The sequence below is a fragment of the Leucopleurus acutus genome, assembly GCF_964270905.1.
Source record: "Leucopleurus acutus genome assembly, chromosome: 16".
NCBI classification, from domain to species: domain Eukaryota; kingdom Metazoa; phylum Chordata; class Mammalia; order Artiodactyla; family Delphinidae; genus Leucopleurus; species Leucopleurus acutus.
The window spans coordinates 47,549,436-47,570,275 of NC_139158.1; the positions used below are offsets into that span (position 1 = coordinate 47,549,436).

General features: G+C 37.8%; 1 protein-coding gene across 1 annotated transcript in view; it reads left to right on the forward strand.

Annotated features, from left to right (window-relative positions):
• Positions 1 to 20,840, forward strand: part of SEL1L2 (SEL1L2 adaptor subunit of SYVN1 ubiquitin ligase) — a gene marked incomplete at both ends in the record, with an annotated part of 111,175 nt that overhangs the window by 19,264 nt on the left and 71,071 nt on the right. The window contains one exon of the mRNA XM_082856803.1: positions 6,833 to 7,001. Within this exon, the coding sequence (XP_082712929.1) occupies positions 6,833 to 7,001 (169 nt within the window). The remainder of the gene's footprint in view (positions 1 to 6,832; positions 7,002 to 20,840) is intronic.

A 20,840-nucleotide genomic window follows, 5' to 3' on the forward strand; every position in this document is an offset into this window, starting at 1 on the left:
ATAGATGAGGCCTATACAGTAAATATGGGAGAGGACCCCATCTCTACCCATGTACAGCCAAGCAAAATAGAAAACTATAAACTGTACTAGAGATCTTAGAATATTGGAAAACAAAAGCACTATCTTCCTGTCAAAGATGGAAAACATGCCAGGGTGGCCTGTTTGTAAACTATATATCTCACTCAATTCCCCTGGAGTTTCTTCTTTTTTTACCTTCCTTAGCACCAACCTCATAGAGCACAGACTGAGGAAGTGAAAAGACCAAAGACTGCAAATGATTCTAATGCAAAGTCCCTTACATCCATTCTATACTACAGCCAGGATCAAGTAACCTTAATTCACTCAACTTGCCATATTGTTTCATGACTACTTTGTAATAAATAGGATATTATCTGGCTGAAAACATTCTCTGCCTAGCTCTACCCCTACTATAGACATGGTAAATTCTAGTTATCTTTCATAATAATTACTATTTGCACCATAATTTTTTTAAACACTCACCTACGTATAGCTACTCTTTCCCTAGGTTTTCTCTTTCTGGCTTTATAACTCTAAACTCCACAAGAGTATCATCTACTCCTCCATCCCCCAACACACACTTTCTAAAAACACACATTCACACTTAAAATAATGTTTAAAGACACTTTGTTTTGTGTTAAGGATCTAATACTTTCAGGAGTTCTGTGTATTACTTCCTTCAATATTAAAGAATGATCATGATCACAGAGCGGGGGTAGACTCTCAGGTATCTAATGTCCTACCATGGAGTAACTGAGGCCGCACAATGTAGCAATTCAAGTGTATGGCTGAGGGACCATTATGACAACCACCACTACCAAGAGCAACAGTGAAAATTCTGAAAACAAGGAAAAAGTAGCCCAGCTCGCAGGATTGCACAGTTTCACCGGAGTTCCCAGTTCCCAGTTCCCAGTTCCCAGAGTCCTCAGTTCCTTTCTCTGCTTCACCTAAGCAGACACATTCTGCTTGTTTTTGAGATTATTGTTATTGTTCTAATAGTTAGATTTTTTTTTTTTACACATTTTGGTACCTTGATTTATGTCTTACAGTTATGTAATACTTTAAATTTTGTAAAATCCCTTCACATATACTATTCATTTCTCCTAACATTTCTGTGAAGAAAGTTAATTAGTTATTTAAATGATTACTTATTAACCCCATTTTACGGATCAGAATAACCAAACATGTTCAAATTTAAAAGATCTTTGTATTACAAATTTCATTCATTCAACACAATGCCTACCATGTACCAAATACAGTCACTGGAATCTGGAATTTCCAAAAGATTCTAATTTTTTTTTAGCTTTGTGAAACCTCCATTTGATATTGCTTAAACTTGATTGTGAGCTTCTAAAGGGTAAGAAGGTATCTTGTCAAACTTTTTTGCATATGGTGGATACTGTAAAGATTTACAGATTTAATTAAATATGGTGCTACCATCTAAGACTTTCATTATAAAATGGGTGGATTCTCCATCCCGTGGACTCTTATTTTTTTTCTAATCACCTATCTTGGTGTCATACTTCTCCAAATGCTGCCTTTACCTTCATTTTAACTGAAATCTGGTTGTCTCCTGAGAACTTCTTTCCCTGTAGCCCTCTTGGGAATTTTCTCCCATTGCAAAATAATATTGGTCCTAGTTGGGGTGGTCAGCATCCATCTTCCTCCTTATTGCTACATTCTCATTGGGAGAATAATAGGAGATGGGGACAGAGAAGTAGCCCATGGTCTTTGTCTCCAACTCTGCTCCTGTCATTGTTCTTAGAGACTTTAATACCCATGAATCCTAGCCTCTCTGTTCTGTTATTTGGACCTGTTAGCTCCAAGAATTGCACACTCCTCTCTACTCCCATGGTCATAATCTGGACTATGTCTTTGTCAAATTAAAATTTCAAGTTTCCAAGTCTCTAATGACCCCTGATGCTTTCCAGGTTACTCCGTCAATACTTCAGTTCCACCAGGACCTCAAGTCTATTTGTCCCTTTTACTGCTCATCATTCCCCTCACATTCTCACTTCCCTTCTTACTTGACTTAGAGTTGGCGGCTCATCACTACAGGACCACAGTTTCTTTTCTAAAACCCTTGGGAACAAGTATGTTACAGAATTCAAGGTTTTTTTAAAAAAATTGTGGTAAAATATACATAACATAAAGTTTACCCTCAAAACCATTTTTAAGTGTACAATTCATTAGTATTAGGTACATTCATTCACACTGTTGTGAAACTAAATTCCAGAACTCTTTTCATCTTTCAAAACTGAAACTTTATACCCATGAAATAATAACTCTCCACTCCTCCCCTACTCCCAGCCCCTGGCAACCACCGTTATAGTTTCTGTCTCTATGAATTTGATACTCTAGGTACCTCATATAAGTAGACACATACAGTATTTGTATTTTTGTGACTGACATTTCACTTAGCATAAAGTCCCAAAGGTTTATCCGTGTTGTAGCATATCAGAATTTTCTTCCTTTTTAAGGGACAAAACAGAAACTCTAGTGAAAGTTATGAGGAAAAAGGTACTGAAATTAATGACAAAAACCAGGTTTCTAGGGTTACCTTTTGATTTTAATTACCTGTTTATCCCTTGTACCATGAATACTTAATACGGCTATATGTTTAACTATAATATTTTCTGCTCCTTGCATGTAAAAATGCAGAATATAAATACTCTAATATGTATTGGTTCTTAATGTTCTCTTAAATTCAGAAAGCTACCCTTATAATGCATCTGCCAATTAATAGAAATGTTATATTAGCACTGTATTATTGGTATCACTGATGCTATTTTATTTTTCCCCTATTACTTTCTACTTCACCATTTTCCCACATTTCAGAAGTTATCTTTGGATAGCTGTCTACTGTTGTTATTTGGTGACTTTTGAAGGTAGATGTACAAATACACAATAAAATAATTAGTGTTGCCTTTGCCAAGAGAAAGAAATATTTTTACTGATGAATGAGTTATTTCTTCTATGTAAGAGGTAGCTATTGTTTTAATTTACAAGTGGCTATTGCCATATTTGCTTTATTTTAAAAAAACTTAAGCATGTTAGGAAAAAGTTTTCAATATTATTTTATATCCTTAACTGAATATAGTCTAGGAAAAATGAAAAATAATAAGATCATTACCAAAAATACATTTGCTTCAATTTAAGCATCTCATAAGTAAAATCTTACTTTAAAGGAGAAAAACTACTAAATCAGTGAGCTTTTCTAATTTAAAAGTGCCCGTCATTTTTCCCCAAATATATATATATATATATATATATATATATATATACACATTTATTTAAGACCTAGAAAGCTCGAGTAATCTGTTACAACTTAAATTCCTTGTTAAAAACCATAATCCAGACAATCAGCTTCAATGTGTCTTCGTTATGTGTGTAAATATCTTCACTGTCTGATGAGTGATAGAAATTTTATAATATTTTATTTGTGTACTTTAATTCCATTTTAATTTGCTGTCTACCTTCTTCACCATGTCCTAGGGCAGGGGTTCCCAAACTTTCACATGCATCAGAATCAGCTGGAGGACTTGTAAAAGCACAGATTGCTGGGCTTCACCCCCAGAGTTTTTGATTCTGTAGACCTTAAGTGGAGCTGAGAGAATTTGCTTTGTTTTCCTTCCACGGGAAAAGTCATGCCAACTTCCGTAAGGCTACAGGCTGGACCAAGTCCTCCTACCTCAAGACCTTATGTGGCTGGGCTGCTAGTGCTTATTTTGCTCTCTCTGTCACAGCTCTGTAGCACCTCACTCATCCCCCCAACAGGGGCCACTAATGAGGAAGTGCTGAGCTAGTCTGGGTTTGCCACTGCTCTCGTCCTCACTGATGATTTCAATAAGTTCTTACTTTTCATGTACTCTTTTCGCAAAGAGGTTTTTCAGCAGAATTTAGGACCTTACACAGTGCCAAGGAACAGTGACTGTTTTGGGGCATGTGAGATGGGGGGAAAAGGGGACACAGATAGTTAAGGAAAGCAAGATACACCCTTGATTATTGAGCCCTAGGGAAAGTAAGTCTGACAGGCAAAGAATCCTTACCTTCCAGTTCTTCTTTAACTTCTCCGCTATCTCCCATTTGCAGGGAATGATGCTCACTTCCCATTCCATAGCAAACATGATTCACACTTATCCCCACTTAGACAAAAAACCAAAAATATTTGTTTTCCATGTATATAGTCACACAATTTGGAGACATTACCACATGTATGTGTGTGGCGGTATGAGAATAATTCCTTCCTCCACAATTCCTCCCTGCTCCCCATTCTTCTTCATCCCTGTAACTGGAATCTCCATCAACTCAGCTTGTCCAGCCAAAAAGCAGGAAGTTATCTTCAGCTTTGTCCTTGGGGATAAGCCTATATACAGTCCCTATCTGCACTACTTCCAAAACATATCCTAAATCTGCCCATGTAATTTATCTCTATTGCTTCTACACTCATCTGAGTCCCATCATCCCTCACCTGGTTGACTACAATAGTCTCTGAACTGTACTTTTTGTTCCCACCGTTAATCCTGTGCAATCCGCTCTTCACATGTCAGCCAGATGTTCCTTCTTTCTAAAATTTAAATGAGACCCTGTCACTTAAAACCCTCCAGTGTCTTCCTCTTGTCTTTATTCTTGTTGAATAAAATGTCAACTCCTTACCGTGTCCCTATATGATATGATCCCTACTTCTCTCTATCTTTCTCTTTTCTAATTCTCCCCTTAGCTCACACTCCTTCAGTCACTGGGGCCTTATTTGCGTTCCTAGAACATACACGTTTGTCTCCACTTTAGAGCACTGGTACTTGCTATTCCCTCTGCCTGGAATGCTCTGCCCCATATCTAGGCAGGACTACTTTCCTGTCATTAAATTCTTGGCTACAAAGTCACCTCTTCAATGAGGCTTCTTGGACATCCAATCTAAATTACCTGTACACCAATCCCTCTTTACCCTGCATATCACTCTTTTTGACATCTCCTTGTTTTAGTCTCTTCATAGCATGTATTGATACATGGTACTAAATTGTTTACTGGTTATTGTCTGTCTTCTCACAGACGAATGAAAACTCCATAAGATCAGAAAATTCTTCTGTCTTATTTGCCACTGTGTGTTCAATTCCTAGAGGGTCTACTCAAATACTATCAGAGAACTTGTCCCTTAACATCCGTATCAAATAACACCAACTTCAATCAGTTCCATCCCCTTACTCTTGTCTTTTTAAACCTCCTTTTATCAGTTGACTCTTATCTTCCCCACCAGAACATCAGCTTCATGAGGACAAGGAATATTTTTGTTCGTGTCTATCTCCCCAGCTCTTAGAACAGGGTCTGAGGTAGACACTCAATAAATACTTGTTATTGAGTTATATAATCTTCAGATGCTTTTAAGAGTTAGAGGAAGGCTCTCTGTCTGCCAGGGCTCCCTGATACTAGCTCCAGCTGGCTATTGTTCTGCCCACTCCTACTAGGCGAGAAAGGAATCTAAATCAGGAAACAGCCTCTGTAGAAGGAGGATATAGAAACACCAGATAAGCAGAGGCATTTGCCAAGCTTTACTGCCTCCTCAACTTAGCTGTTGGCTATTTTTGAATTGAAAAATTCAATTTCTTTTAATAGCAATAATATATGATAATCCCATTGTACCAAAGAATGCTGGAGGCCCATCGAAGTCCATGTTCTCTTCTTCATGATACCCAGATAGATTATATTTCCCAACTCCCCTTGCAGTTGGGTGGGGCCATATGACAGCTTCAGCCAATGGAAAGTGACTGAAAGCAGTGTATGCCACTTCTCGGTCTGGCCTATAAAAGAAAATTGAGCAAAGCAAACCAAATGAAATAAAGCAAAAAACAAAACAAAACAAACAAACAGAAAACGCTTTCTGCACAAGATCTTCTGTGCTCTTTCCCTTTCTGTCTGCTAGATATAAATACTCTGGGAAACCTTGGAATTCACATGTTGAAGCTGGCACAGCCTTTATCTGCCCAGGTCCCTGAATGAAAGCACAGAGCAGAGCTGCCACTGACTTGAACACCTGGTTATTGCAGAGCGGCCGCTGAGCCATCATACACTATGGGTCCATTTGTTAACATACACTCTTTGTCACATACTTATACTTTTAAAAATTTCATGCTTATGTGAAATTCAGATTTAACTGGGCACCCTGTATTTTCTGTTGCTGAACCTGGCAACCCTACAATAAGAAGAATCACATTTAAAGTCCTCATTTATCCATACAGAAACTTGTATATGAATGTTTATAGCAACATTATTCATATAGCCAAAAGGTAAAAACAGTCCAAATGTCCATCAGCAGGCAAATGGATAAGCAAAATGTAGTATACCCATATAAAGAATAATATTTGGCCATATAAGTGAATGAAGTGCTGATACATACTACCACATGGATCAAACTTGAAAACATTATGCTAAGTGAAAGAAGTCAGTCACGAAAATTCATAGACTATGTGATTTCATTCATATGCAAATCCAGAATAGGGGAATGTGTAGAGATGTAGAACATAGATTAGTGATTGCACGGGGCTGGGAGTAGAGAGAATGAGAGAAGAGGGAGGGTAATAGCTAAAGGACTCATGGTTTCTTCTTGAAGTGATAAAAATGTTCTAAAATTGTGGTAATGATTGCACATATCTGTGACTATTCTACAAGTCGTTGAATTGTACACTTTAAATGTACAATTATACATTTATAATTATGGCATATGAATTATATCTCACTAAAGCTGGTTTTTAAAGAGTCACTTGTTTCATTTTAAAAAGCTACAAATGAAAAAAATGAGCAAAAATCTTTTTTTTTGTAGGTATCAGTGAGTGAAATCAAACAATATTTATCAAATATATTGGAACAAAAAAAATCAATTAATGTGATCAATAAAAAAGAAAATCTCTTAGAAAAAAAGAAGAATCAGCATAAATTAAGAATAAAAGGAATTCAAAATAAACATCTGTGGAAAAGAAGTAAAAATCATTGTAAGTAGAATGCCCTCTCACAGGTAAATTAAAAATGACTTCACGTACTCTAAAATCAAATTTTGTAGCTACATTCCAAAAAGTCTTAGGATATGGTCATAAAGAGCTATACACACAAAAGCCTTAAATTTTGTCAGTTTTTGTCCACTGACTTAATTTAGAATTTGTACTGATGGTAATAAGCAAGGATGAAAATTAAGACTCATGAATAAAAAAACCTCCATAATTATGTAAATAAAACATTTCAGATATTCTGCTAATAGAAACACTCATACTTTAAAGAAAATCGAAGTTAATACAGTGCTCTTTTATTTCTGGTCTAGCAATCTTAAACTGTCTCTAGTAAAGACATAACTGATTAGTTGATAGATTTCTCTGGATGCAGGAAGAGTCTAGAAAATATAAACAGTGGAAGCGCATGCTCACCTTCCCGAGGCACGCTTTCCCCTTCGCGAGTAGAGCATGGGTACAGAATGTCACCATCCTTTGCCTGATTTCATCAAACAAGCCTTCTGACAGGTCTCCCATGAAGCTATCTCCTTGCTTCAGGGCATCTTCTCCAGTATGACCCAGCCGTGTGACTGACAGGGTCATGGTGCTCGGCCAGGTGTCAGGCCTGAGCCTCTGAGGTTGGAGATCTTAGTTCAGGACATTGGTCCACCTGAGACCTCCCAGCTGCTAGAAATATCAATCAGCGAGAGCTCTCCCAGAGATCTCCATCTCAATGCTAAGACCCAGCTCCACTCAATGACCAGCAAGCTCCACTGCTGGACACCCCATGCCAAACAACTAACAAGACAGGAACAAAACCCCAACCATTAGCAGAGAGGCTGCCTAAACTCATAATAAGTTCACAGATACCCCGAAACACACCACCAGATGTGGTCCTACCCACCAGAAGACAAGATCCAGCCTCATCCATCAGAACACATGCCCTAGTCCCCTCTACCAGGAAGCCTACATATCACACTGAGCCAACCTTACCCACTGGTGGCAGACACCAAAAACAACAGAAACTACAAACCTGCAGCTTGTGAAAAGGAGACCCCAAACACAGTAAGTTAAGCAAAATGAGAAGACAGAGAAATACACAGCAAATGAAGGAGCAAGGCAAAAACCCACCAGACCAAACAAATAAAGAGGAAAAAGGCAGTCTACCTGAAAAACAATTCAGAGTAATGATACTAAAGATGATCCAAAATCTTGGAAATAGAATGGAGAAAATACAAGAAATGTTTAACAAGGATATAGAAGAACTAAAGAGCAAACAAACAATGATGAACAACACAATAAATGAAATTACAAATACTCTAGAAGGAATCAATAGCAGAATAACTGAGGCAGAAGAACAGTTAAGTGACCTGGAAGATAAAATAATGGAAATAACTACTGCAGAGCAGAATAAAGAAAAAAGAAAGAAGAGAATTGAAGACAGTCTCAGAGACCTCTGGGACAACATTAAATGCACCAACATTCGAATTATAGGGGTCCCAGAAGAAGAAGACAAAAAGAAAGGGACTGAGAAAATATTTGAAGAGACTGTAGTTGAAAACTTCCCTAACATGGGAAAGGAAATAGTCAATCAAGTCCAGGAAGCACAGAGAGTCCCATACAGGATAACTCCAAGGAGAAACATGCCAAGACACATATGAATCAAACTAACAAAAATTAAATACAAAGCAAAAATATTAAAAGCAGCAAGGGAAAAGCAACAAATAACATAGAAGGGAATCCCCATAAGGTTAACAGCTGATCTTTCAGCAGAAACTCTGCAAGCCAGAAGGGAGTGGCAGGACATATTTAAAGTAATGAAAGGGAAAAACCTACAACCAAGATTACTCTACCCAGCAAGGATCTCATTCAGATTCAACAGAGAAATTAAAACCTTTACAGACAAGCAAAAGCTAAGAGAATTCAGCACCACCAAACCAGCTTTACAACAAATGCTAAAGGAACTCCTCTAGGCAGGAAACACAAGAGAAGGAAAATACCTACAATAACAAACCCAAAACAATTTAAAAAATGATAATAGGAACATACATGTCGATAATTACCTTAAATGTAAATGGATTAAATGCTCCAACCAAAAGACATAGACTGGCTGAATGTATACAAAAACAAGACCCATAAATATGCTGCCTACAAGAGACCTACTTCAGACCTAGGAACACATACAGACTGAAAGTGAGGGGATGGAGAAAATATTCCATGCAAATGGAAATCAAAAGAAAGCTGGAGTAGCAATTTTCATATCAGACAAAAAAGACTTTAACATAAAGACTATTACAAGGCACAAAGAAGAACACTACATAATGATCAAGGGATCAATCCAAGAAGAAGATATAACAATTGTAAATATTTATGCATCCATCATAGGAGCACCTCAATACATAAGGCAAATGCTAACAGCCATAAAAGGGGAAATCAACAGTTACACAATCATAGTAGGGGCCTTTAAACCCCACTTTCAACAATGGACAGATCATCCAAAATGAAAATAAATAAGGGCACAAAAGCTTTAAATGACACATTAAACGAGATGGACTTAATTGATATTTATAGGACATTCCATCCAAAAACAACAGAATACACTCTCTTCTCAAGTGCTCATGGAACATTCTCCAGGACTGATTAAATATTGGGTCACAAATCAAGCCTTGGTAAATTTAAGAAAATTGAAATCGTACCAAAGATCTTTTCTGACCACAACACTATAAGACTAGATATCAAGTACGAGAAAAAAACTGTACAACATACAAACACATGGAAGCTAAACAATACACTACTAAATAACCAAGAGATCACTGAAGAAATCAAAGAGGAAATCAAAAACTACCTAGAAACAAATGACAATGAAAATACGACCACCCAGAACATATGGGATGCAGCAGAAGCAGTTCTAAGAGGGAAGTTTGTAGCAATACAATCCTACCTCAAAAAACAAGAAAAATCTCAAATAAACAACCTAACCTTACACCTGAAGCAATTAGAGAGAGAAGAACAAAAAAAACACCAAAGTTAGCAGAAGGAAAGAAATATGGAGATCAAATCAGAAAAATATGAAAAAGAAATGAAGGAAATGATAGCAAAGATCATTAAAATTAAAAGCTGGGTCTTAAAAGATAAACAGAATTGATAAACCGTTAGCCAGACTCATGAAGAAAAAAAGGGAAAAGACTCAGATCAATAGAATTATAAATGAAAAAGGAAAAGTAACAGCTGACACTGCAGAAATACACATGAATGTGAGAGATTACTACAAGAAGCTATATGCCAATAAAACCCTCCAGAAAGTAGGCATAGAGGGAACTTACCTCAACATAATGAAGGCCATATATGACAAACCCACAGCCAACATCAGTCTCAGTGGTGAAAAACTGAAACCATTTCCACTAAGATCAGGAAATAAGACAAGGTTGTCCACTCTCATCACTATTATTCAACAAAGTTTTAGAAGTTTTAGCCATGGCAATCAGAGAAGAAAAAGAAATAAAAGGAATCCAAATCGGAAAAGGAGAAGTAAAGCTGTCACTGTTTGCAGATGACATGATACTATACACAGAGAATGCTAAAGATGCTACCAGAGAAGTACTAGAGCTAATCAATTAATTTGGTAAAGTAGCACGATACAAAATTAATGCACAGAAATCTCTTGCATTCCATTCATTAATGATGGAAAATCAGAGATAGAAATTAAGGAAACACTCCCATTTACGATTGCAACAAAAAGAATAAAATACCTAGGAATAAACCTACCTAGGGAGACAAAAGACCTGTATGCAGAAAACTATGAACTGATGAGAGAAATTAAAGATAATACAAACAGATGGAGAAATATACCATGTTCTTGGATTGGAAGAATCAACATTGTGAAAATGACTCTACTACCCAAAGCAATCTACAGATTCAGTGCAATCCCTATCAAACTACCATGGTATTTTTCACAGAAATAGAACAAAAAGTTTCACAATTTGTATGGAAACACAAAAGACCCTGAATAGCCAAAGCAATCTTGAGAAAGAAAAACGGAGCTGGAGGAATCAGGCTCCCGGACTTCAGACTATACTACAAAGCTACAGTAATCAAGACAGTATGGTACTGGCACAAAAACAGAAATATAGATAAATGGAACAGGATAGAAAGCCCAGAGATAAACCCATGCACATATGGTCACCTTATATTTGATAAAGGAGGCAAGAATATACAATGGAGGAAAGACAGCCTCTTCAATAAGTGGTGCTGGGAAACCTGGACAGCTACATATAAAAGAATGAAATTAGAACACTCCCTAACACCATACACAAAAATAAGCTCAAAGTGGATTAAAGATCTAAATCTAAGGTCAGACACTATAAAACTCTTAGGGGAAAACATAGGCAGAACACTCTGTGACATAAATCATTTTTGACCCACCTCATAAAGAAAGGGAAATAAAAACAAAAATAAACAAATGGGACCTAATGAAGCTTCAAAGCTTTTGCAGAGCAAAGGAAACCATAAACAAAACCAAAAGACAACCCTCAGAATGGGAGAAAATATTTGTAAATGAAGCAACAGACAAAGGATTAATCTCCAAAATATACAAGCAGCTCATGCAGCTCAATATCAAAACAACAAACAATCCAATCCAAAAATGGGCAGAAGACCTAAATAGACATTTCTCCAAAGAAGATATACAGATTGCCAACAAACACATGAAAGGATGCTCAACATCACTAATAATTAGAGAAATGCAAATCAAACCTACAGTGAGCTATCACCTCACACCAGTCGGAATGGCCATCATCAAAGTCTACAAATAATAAATGCTGGAGAGGGTGTAGAGGAAAGGGAACCCTCTTGCACTGTTGGTGGGAATGTAAACTGATGCAGCCACTATGGAGGACAGTATGGAGGTTCCTTAAGGAACTAAATATAGAACTCCCATATGACCCAGCAGTTCCACCACTGAGCATATACCCTGAGAAAACCATAATTCAAAAAGAGTCATGTACCACAATGTTCACTGCAGCACTATTTACAATAGCCAGGACATGGAAGCAACTTAAGTGTCCATCGACAGATGAATGGATAAAGAAGATGTGGCACATATATACAATGGAATATTACTCAGCCATAAAAAGAAATGAAATTGAGTTATTTGTAGTGAGGTGGATGGACCTAGAGTTGGTTATACAGAGTGAAGAGAAATATCTGGAAAGGGATAACAAATACCGTAGAAAGAGAAAAACAAATACTGTATGCTAACACATGGAATGTAAAAAAAAAAAAAAATGTTCTGTGGAACCTAGGAGCAAGACAGGAATGAAGATGCGACATAGAGAATGAACCTGAGGATGTGGGGAGGGGGAAGGGTAAGCTGGGAGAAAGTGAGAGAGTGGCATGGACATATATATACTACCAAATGTAAAATAGATAGCTAGTGGGAAGCAGCTGCATAGCACAGGGAGATCAGCTCAGTGCTTTGTGTCCACCTGGAGGGGTGGGATGTGGAGGGTGAGAGGGAGATGCAAGAGGGAGGGGTTATGAGAATATATGTACACGTATAGCTGATTCACTGTGTGATACAGCAGAAACTAACACACGATTGTAAAGCAATTATACTCCAATAAAGATGTATTAAAAAAAAAGAAAATATGAACAATGTCTCCATAGATTCTGTGTGCAGGAGTTAACTAGTGCTCAATTATAAAATTTAAGACTCATTTTCAACATTTAAGTCTGATACATGAAAACTTTCTCTTTTCTAACAGATATGTATGAGTTTCTATAATTTAACATCTTATTTAGGAGAGGGAATCTTCTTGGCAGAGATAAAGTAAGAATATCAGTTTTTAATGACATTATAAAAATATGTACATATTTTAAAGTTCTTTTAAATCTAAATCATATACATTGAAACGTACATTTGACCATTTTTTGGCATAGAAACATGGGGTGCCTTTTATTTAGCATTGGTCTACTGATTGGCATTTCTAGTATAAACCACACTCAAACTGTATCATCTATGATTTCCCATCTCAGTTTTTAATGAAAAAAAGGAACTAAAAACATTTATGGAACAAGTATGGGCAAGATCCTTCCAGATATTTGCATACTTTTCTCCCAGTCATTTATAAATGCTTTGCCTACAATTAAATTTGATAACTTTTAGTGGCTCACCTTATCATGTTTTTTCATAATATTTCAATCACTTTACATAGAAACAACATTTTCTTTTTGTACTTATTTTAGTAAGTTTACATATTGTTTGGTTAAATTCTGTAATTATAATAACAGTACAATTGATACAAATAGATTTGGGATCAAGCACTCCTGATCTTTGGTAAGTATGCAAAGGGTGGGAACAGAAGTAACACCTGTACTAAAGAGAATCCCACTGGCCACAAACTAGTTCAATATGCTGTGGACATCGGTCAGTAAGTTGGATAGAAGACACGAAAATCATTGATTAATTTGGCGAATAAGGTAGGTAGAGGTTGTTTAAGAGAGCTTCTGCTGTTTAAATGAGTAACTAATGTCACCCTTCAAATGAGATCCCTTTCCCTTATATGGAACTGGTTATATTATACCTAATAATAATAGATAATAAGCTAATTCTAATTGAGCATCCCCCATATTTTTTAATGTTCACTTAACTTAAGATAGGTTATATCATTTCCACTTTGTAAGGTGTGAAACTTGCAACACAGAGAAATAATTTGCTTAGCATTATAAAACCAATATTTAGTAGGGAAACTAGGATTTGAACTTAGATGGTCTGGTCTTAGACGGTTTGGTGTCAAAGTCCTCTAGCTCTTAGCCGCTATACCATATGCATCTCACAAAAGTATGCTGACAATATTAAGAAATTTTAATCCCTTGCTTCTCAAAATGGCTTAGGGCAAATATTGAACTGTATGCTAAAGATGCTCAATTTCCTGAGCACCAAATTTACTTGAATATTTTAAGGGAAATAAATAATGGTAGAGACTACCCTTGTTGCACAGTGGTTAGGAATCCACCTGCCAATGCAGGGGACACGGGTTCGAGCCCTGGTCCAGGAAAATCCCACATGCCATGGAGCAACTAAGCGCATGCACCACAACTACTGAGTCTACACTCTAGAGCCCGCGAGCCACAACTACTGAAGCCCGCGCACCTAGAGCCCGCGCACCACAACGAAGAGTAATCCCTGCTTGCCACAATTAGAGAAAGCCCGTGCCCAGCAATAAGAATCCAACACAGCCATAAATAAATAAATTTATGGGGAAAAAAATAATGGTAAATAATTGAAAACATTTTCATTTTGGTACTAACAGTATAATGTATGCAGTAGATTTCAAAACTCACACTTTGAATTATCAAACCTAAGACTTTAAAGAAATGTATTCCTGTCCTCCACATCTCTAGGGAGTGTACATGCATTCATTGATGCCTACCTAAATGTTTCAAGGACATTTGAGAACCCCTGTCTTATAATAGTCATAACATCCATTCATCAAGATTTACACAAATTAGAAAATGTTTCCTTCTGCCAGAAGTATACATAGAAAAGTGATCACTACTAATAAGAGCAATAGATAGACATTGAGAACCAAGGGATTCCAGAGGAGAGACATGTTAGTTTTGGAGCTGGAAGGACTCTTACTGACCTAGTCTGTCCTTGGTCTTTATGAGAGTCTTGCTTCGACAAAGATTTTTAAATTTTTTTAATCTTAATATTTTAAGAGTATTTTTCCCACATTTACTCCGAAAGACTGGTTGACTGCTCATTTGAAGAGTTGGCTCTATATAGGACATAAAAATGTTGACATGCGTGTTACTTGAAGTACCAGGTAGGATTTTTGACAGGAAACAAATGACACATTTAATTTGAGTCATATGGGGACTTCCCTGGTGGCACAGTGGTTAAGACTCCGCTCTCCCAATGCAGGGGGCCTGGGTTCGATCCCTGGTCCAGGAACTAAATCCCACATACATGCCTCAACTAAGAGTTCACATGCCACAACTAAGGAGCTAGTAAGCTGCAACTAAGGAGCCTGCCTGCCACAACTAAGACCGGACACAACCAAATAAATAAATTTACTTTTGAGAAGTGATATATTTATTTATTTATTTTTATAGATCTTTATTGGAGTATAATTGCTTCTCAGTAGTGTGTTAGTTTCTGTTGTACAACAAAGTGAATCAGCCATATGCATACACATGTCCCCATATCCCCTCCCTCTTGAGCCTCCCTCCCATCCTCCCTATCCCACCCCTCTAGGTCATCTCAAAGCACCGAGCCAATCTCCCTGTGCTATGCTGCTGCTTCCCACCAGCCAGCTATTTTATATTCTGTAGTGTATATATGTCAATGCTACTCTCACTTCACCCCAGCTTGGCCCTCCCACCCCATGTCCTCAAGTCCATTTTCTGTGTCTACCTCTTTATGGAAAACAGTATGGAGGTTCCTTAAAAAACTAAAAATAGAACTACCATATGACCCAGCAATCCCACTACTGGGCATATACCCTGAGAAAACCATAATTCAAAAAGAGACATGTACCGTAGTGTTCATTGCAGCACTATTTACAATAGCCAGGACATGGAACCAACCTAAATGTCTATTGACAGAAGAATGGATAAAGAAGATGTGGCACATATATACAATAAATACTTTTTTAAAAATAAAAAATTAAATTTATATGAGTAAAATTTAGTCAAGGGCCTATTTCTAAAAGTGCAGACAGGGTGTGGAGAAACCTAGGAGAGTAACCACAGTGGTATTACCACCCCTAGGTCTGCAGGATCTCAGGGCAGTAGTGGCTACTGGGATGCTGAGAAAGAAAGCAAGAGGTATGTGGAGAGGACCCTCTGACAGAACTATGATGTGAGGTCAAGGGACTAAGCCAGCCTGCAGCAACCCAGACTTGGGGAGCTGGAGAATAAATACTCCTACCTCGTTCTCTTCCTACCCTTCGTACTTCCAGCTGGTGCCTCTCAGCCAAATCTAACCAGAAGCTGGAGGGCAAGGGAGTCCTTTGAAGAAGCCCATATGGCCATAGAGCAGGATGGAATGGCTCTAGAAAAGCAATCAGAAGACAACGAACACACCAGGTTTTCCAGACAAGGGAAATTAAATGGCATGAACTAAAAGGATGAGGACATTTAGTGGCATGCATTAGAAGCATAGTTATTAAAAGTAAAATTACAGAACCTTAGAATTAGGGAACACTAGAGGTCATCTAGTCTAATATGTCATCAGATATTCCTGGCATTCTCAAAAAACTTCCTGATTCTTAGTGATAATATCTCCTTAACTCAAGGCTCACAAACTGTGTATAAAAATTTGTTCAAAAAATGAAAGAGAAATTAAGGAGATTGGCATCAAGCTGGTTCTAGAATATGAATATATTTTTCTACATCTTGAAAATAGGAGAACTATCTACCAATTTTCAGATCCCTATCACTTTTTCCTTTACCTAGAGATTGTCAAATATAACCAATAGCATTTGTTTTCCCTTTAATTCAAGGCAAGATCTGTGCCTGGCATTGTGTCTGTCACATACTTAATATGAATAAATATTTGCTGAATTAAATTGAGTTGAATTCTTCCTATATAGAGGTAGAATGTAAACTCAGATCTTCTGACTCCAAGTTCAGCATTATCTACAATATACTACAATATAGGTGCTACATAAAAATAATAAAACCTTACAGTTTTAGAGTATGTTTGAATGGTGTTTTATAGTTGAACACAATGCTTTCATATCCCATTACATTTTTTTAATGGCATGCTCATTTTCTCTCAGGGTATCTTATCACTAGAACTTCAATAACTAATTCTTCTTTCTGAGTAAGAATTGAGTCTAATAGAGTAATTATCTTTATTAAATTGTTAAAAAGACAAATCAATAATTAATCATGCAGTGGGAACAGTGGAGCCTATTCCTGCAGGCAACTGGAACACTAGTTTCTTTGTCCTTCCTGACCAGATCCTTCCTGGCATTTCTTGGAATTAATCATCATTAATTTTGGTGATCAGACCATACAGCTCCTGTGTTCTTGGTTGGAGGGGAGTGTCTTAGAATCCTGCTTTAAGCCAGGGTTGGCATTCTTTTTTCTCACTTCTAGGGTCTGTGACCAGCTAGGCTAAGTTTATCTTTTGTATTCCACTTTATTGACTGTGGAATGTATGTGGAGGACACTGGGAAATGCCATTCAGATCCTCTCTTCAAAGAGGGACTTGTTGCCCAGTTGCTGGAAATGAAGTTCACAGACAGCCTTCAGCAGTCAGTCCCTTTAGAGACTGTCTCAGGTGCAGACAACTGCATAGCCCAAAGTTATGCCTCCTTCCTGGGAGAGGCAACTTCCAATGACTAATCAGTTCGGGAACATAAAGGCCTGACCATGTCAGTCTAACTTGAGATGAGTTAGAAGAGACATGTTAGCTCCAGAGTACCCTCTGGGGTCAAGAAAGGGTTTCACTGGGCTTGTTACCGAGTCCAAGCTTGTACTGCTTGCCACATGACAGGCCAATAAATCAAGAGACAAGTTAGTTGTTGGGGCAAGGAATAGAGACTTTATTCAGAAAAACAGCAGACTGAGAAGATGGTGGACTACTGTCTCAAAGAACCATCTTACCTGAGTTAGAATTCAGGCTTCTTTTATACTAAGATTGAAGGAGGTATGGCTCATTCTTGCAAACTTTTTGGTGCAGGAATCCTTTGTTCCTGCAGCTGTCCAAGTAGGTCTGGTCACAATGTTCCTATATAACACCAAGAAGACAATTATTATTTTCTGTTCTGCAACTTTTTATCTCTATATGTATGGAAAAGTGTTATACCTTCAAAGGTCAGAACCTTGAGAATGGGTTATCATGTATATTTCAGGCTATAAGCAACATTCTTTTACAAAAGGAGCAGAGCCAGCATGGCTGAGCACAGGCAACAGAACACAAGGGTTAGAATTAAAGGAATAGATCTGATATGGAGTCAGGTTTGTTCTTCTCTGTTGCAGGTTGCATAACAGCTTCTCTTTCTGCCTAATCCAACTTCTTCACCAGGTGTGCTTCCCAAGGGCACTTCTTCTTTCTTTTTATTTATTTATTTATTTATTTATAGCTGCATTGGGTCTTCGTTGCTGCGCGTGGGCTTTCTCTAGTTGCAGTGAGCGGGGGCTACTCTTCATTGCTGTGCGGGGGGTTCTCGTTGCGGTGGTTGTCTTTGTTGCACAGCACAGGCTCTAGGCACACGGGCTTCACTAGTTTTGTCATGCAGACTCAGTAGTTGTGGCTTGCATGCTCTAGAGCAGAGGCTCAGTATTTGTGGCACATGAGCTTAGCTGCTCCACAGCATGTGGGATCTTCCCGGACCAGGGCTCAAACCCATGTGCCCTGCATTGGCAGGCAGATTCTTAACCACTGCACCACCAGGGAAGTCCCAAGGACACTTCTTAATAAATACTCCAAACTCTTAAAGTCTGCTTATCAGGGAACCCAATCTGTGTACCATTTAATATCTTTCCTATTACTTAAAGTTTTTCTTTAAATCAACACAAGTTTTTTTGTGAATGAATTTATTTTAAAAAAAAAATCACTAAAGATCTCCTATTCTGGCAAAATAGTGGTTTAATCCAATATGAAAATCCTACTGCTTACAAATACCTAAAAATGACACCTAATATATGCCAAAACACTTTTTTTAAATGAAGGCCTGGGCTTACAAGAAACTGAAATCCCCAGGTGCTAGAAATAATGAAAAATAAGCATGTGAGTTGATGTTTTGGCAAGCTGTGATCAGAGCTGGTAATGGATGAGCCTTGGATTTTAAATCCCAGGCTGGGAAAATAAAAAAGACATAAAGATCTTTGACAAGGGAATTGAGATGAAGAGTTATGAATAAAACTAAGAGTCTCATAGAGCTGTGCATACAGTGAAAGGGGAGATTAGGAAAAAACAACAAACCACCCACCATTATATGTAAATATCAAGGAAGCTTTTCCTCCACTTCGACTCTCGCAGGGAAAAACATGTTCCTGGAAAATAACCTACACAATATCCCTGCACCTTATACAGATTTGAATTTGAATTTATGCCACCCGATTTTTGTGTGTGTGTGTGTGTGCGTGTGAACACTTTCAAGACAATATGTTCACATACACAAATTTCTTTCCACCAATAAGATGATAAATCTGGAAACCTGAAAGAAGCAATACAAAATAACTTCGTGGAAACAATTCCACAATTCCTACATTAAAAGCCTTGTTGGGGGGGTGGAGTCAAGATGGCAGCGTGGGAAGACGTGCAGTTAGTGTCTCCCCACAACTAGGGTGCCTGATGGCCACTGGTAAGATGCCCAAGGAGACGGGAGGAACACCCAAGTGAACCCCCAAGTGAACCAGCTTGGTTCACAAGCCAGGGGTCATGCAGAAGCTCCTGCGGTGGGTGCTCTCAGTCCGAACCACTGGACTAACAGAGAACCTCAGACTCCAGGGGAATATTTATCGGAGTGAGGTCTCACAGAGGTCCTCATCTCAGCACCAAAACGCAGCTCTACCCAACAGCCTAGAAACTCCAGCGTTGGAGGCCTCAGGCCAAACAACCAGCAAGATAGGAACAAAATCCCACTCATAAAAAAAAGGAAAAAAAAAATGAGACGGCAAAAAACTTTGTCACAGATGAAGGAGCAATGTAAAAACCTACGTGACCAAATAAATGAAGAGGAAATAGGCAATCTATCTGAAAAAGAATTCAGAGTAATGATAGTAAAGATGATCCAGAATCTCAGAAATAGAATGGAGGCGCGGATTGAGAAAATACAAGAAATGTTTAACAAAGATCTAGAAGAACTAAAGAAAAAACAAACAGAGATGAACAACACAATAATTGAAATGAAAAATACACTAGAAGGAGTCAGTAACAGAATAACTGAGGCAGAAGAATGAATTAAGTGAGCTGGAAGACAAAATGGTGGAAATAACTGCCAAGGAGCAGAATAAAGAAAAAAGAATAAATAGAATTGAAGACAATCTCAGAGACCTCTGGGACAGCCCTAAACACACTAACATTCGAATTATAGGGGTCCCAGAAGAAGAGGAGAAAAAGAAAGGGTCTGAGAAAATATTTGAAGAGATTATAGTGGAAAACTTCCCTAACATGGGAAAGGAAATAGTCACCCAAGTTCAGGAAGTGCAGAGAATCCCATACAAGATAAACCCTAGGAGAAACACACCAAGACACATTTTCATCAAACTAACAAAAATTAAATTCAAAGAAAAAATATTAAAAGCAGCAAGGGAAAACCAAAAAATAACATACAAAGGAATCCCCCTAAGGTTATCAGCTAATTTTTCAGCAGAAACTCTGCAGGCCAGAAAGGAGTGGCAGGATATACTTACAGTGATGAAAGAGAAAAGCCTACAACCAAGATTACCCAGAGGATCTCATTCAGATTCAATGGAGAAATCAAAAGCTTTTCAGACAAGCAAAACCTAAGAGAATTCAGCACCACCAAACCAGCTTTACATCAAATCCTAAAGGAACTTCTCTAGGCTGGAAACATGAGAGAAGAAACACACCCACAAAAACAAACCCAAAACAATTAAGAAAATGGTAATAGGAACATACATATTGATAATAACCTTGAATGTAAATGGATTAAATGCCCCAACCAAAAGACACAGACTGGCTGAATGGATACAAAAACAAGACCCTTATATGCTCTCTACAAGAGGCCCACTTCAGACCTATGGGCACATACACACTGAAAGTGAAGGGTTGGAAAAAGATATTCCATGCAAATGGAAATCAAAAGAAAGCTGGAGTAGCAATACTCGTATCAGATAAAATAGATTTTAAAATAAAGACTGTTACAA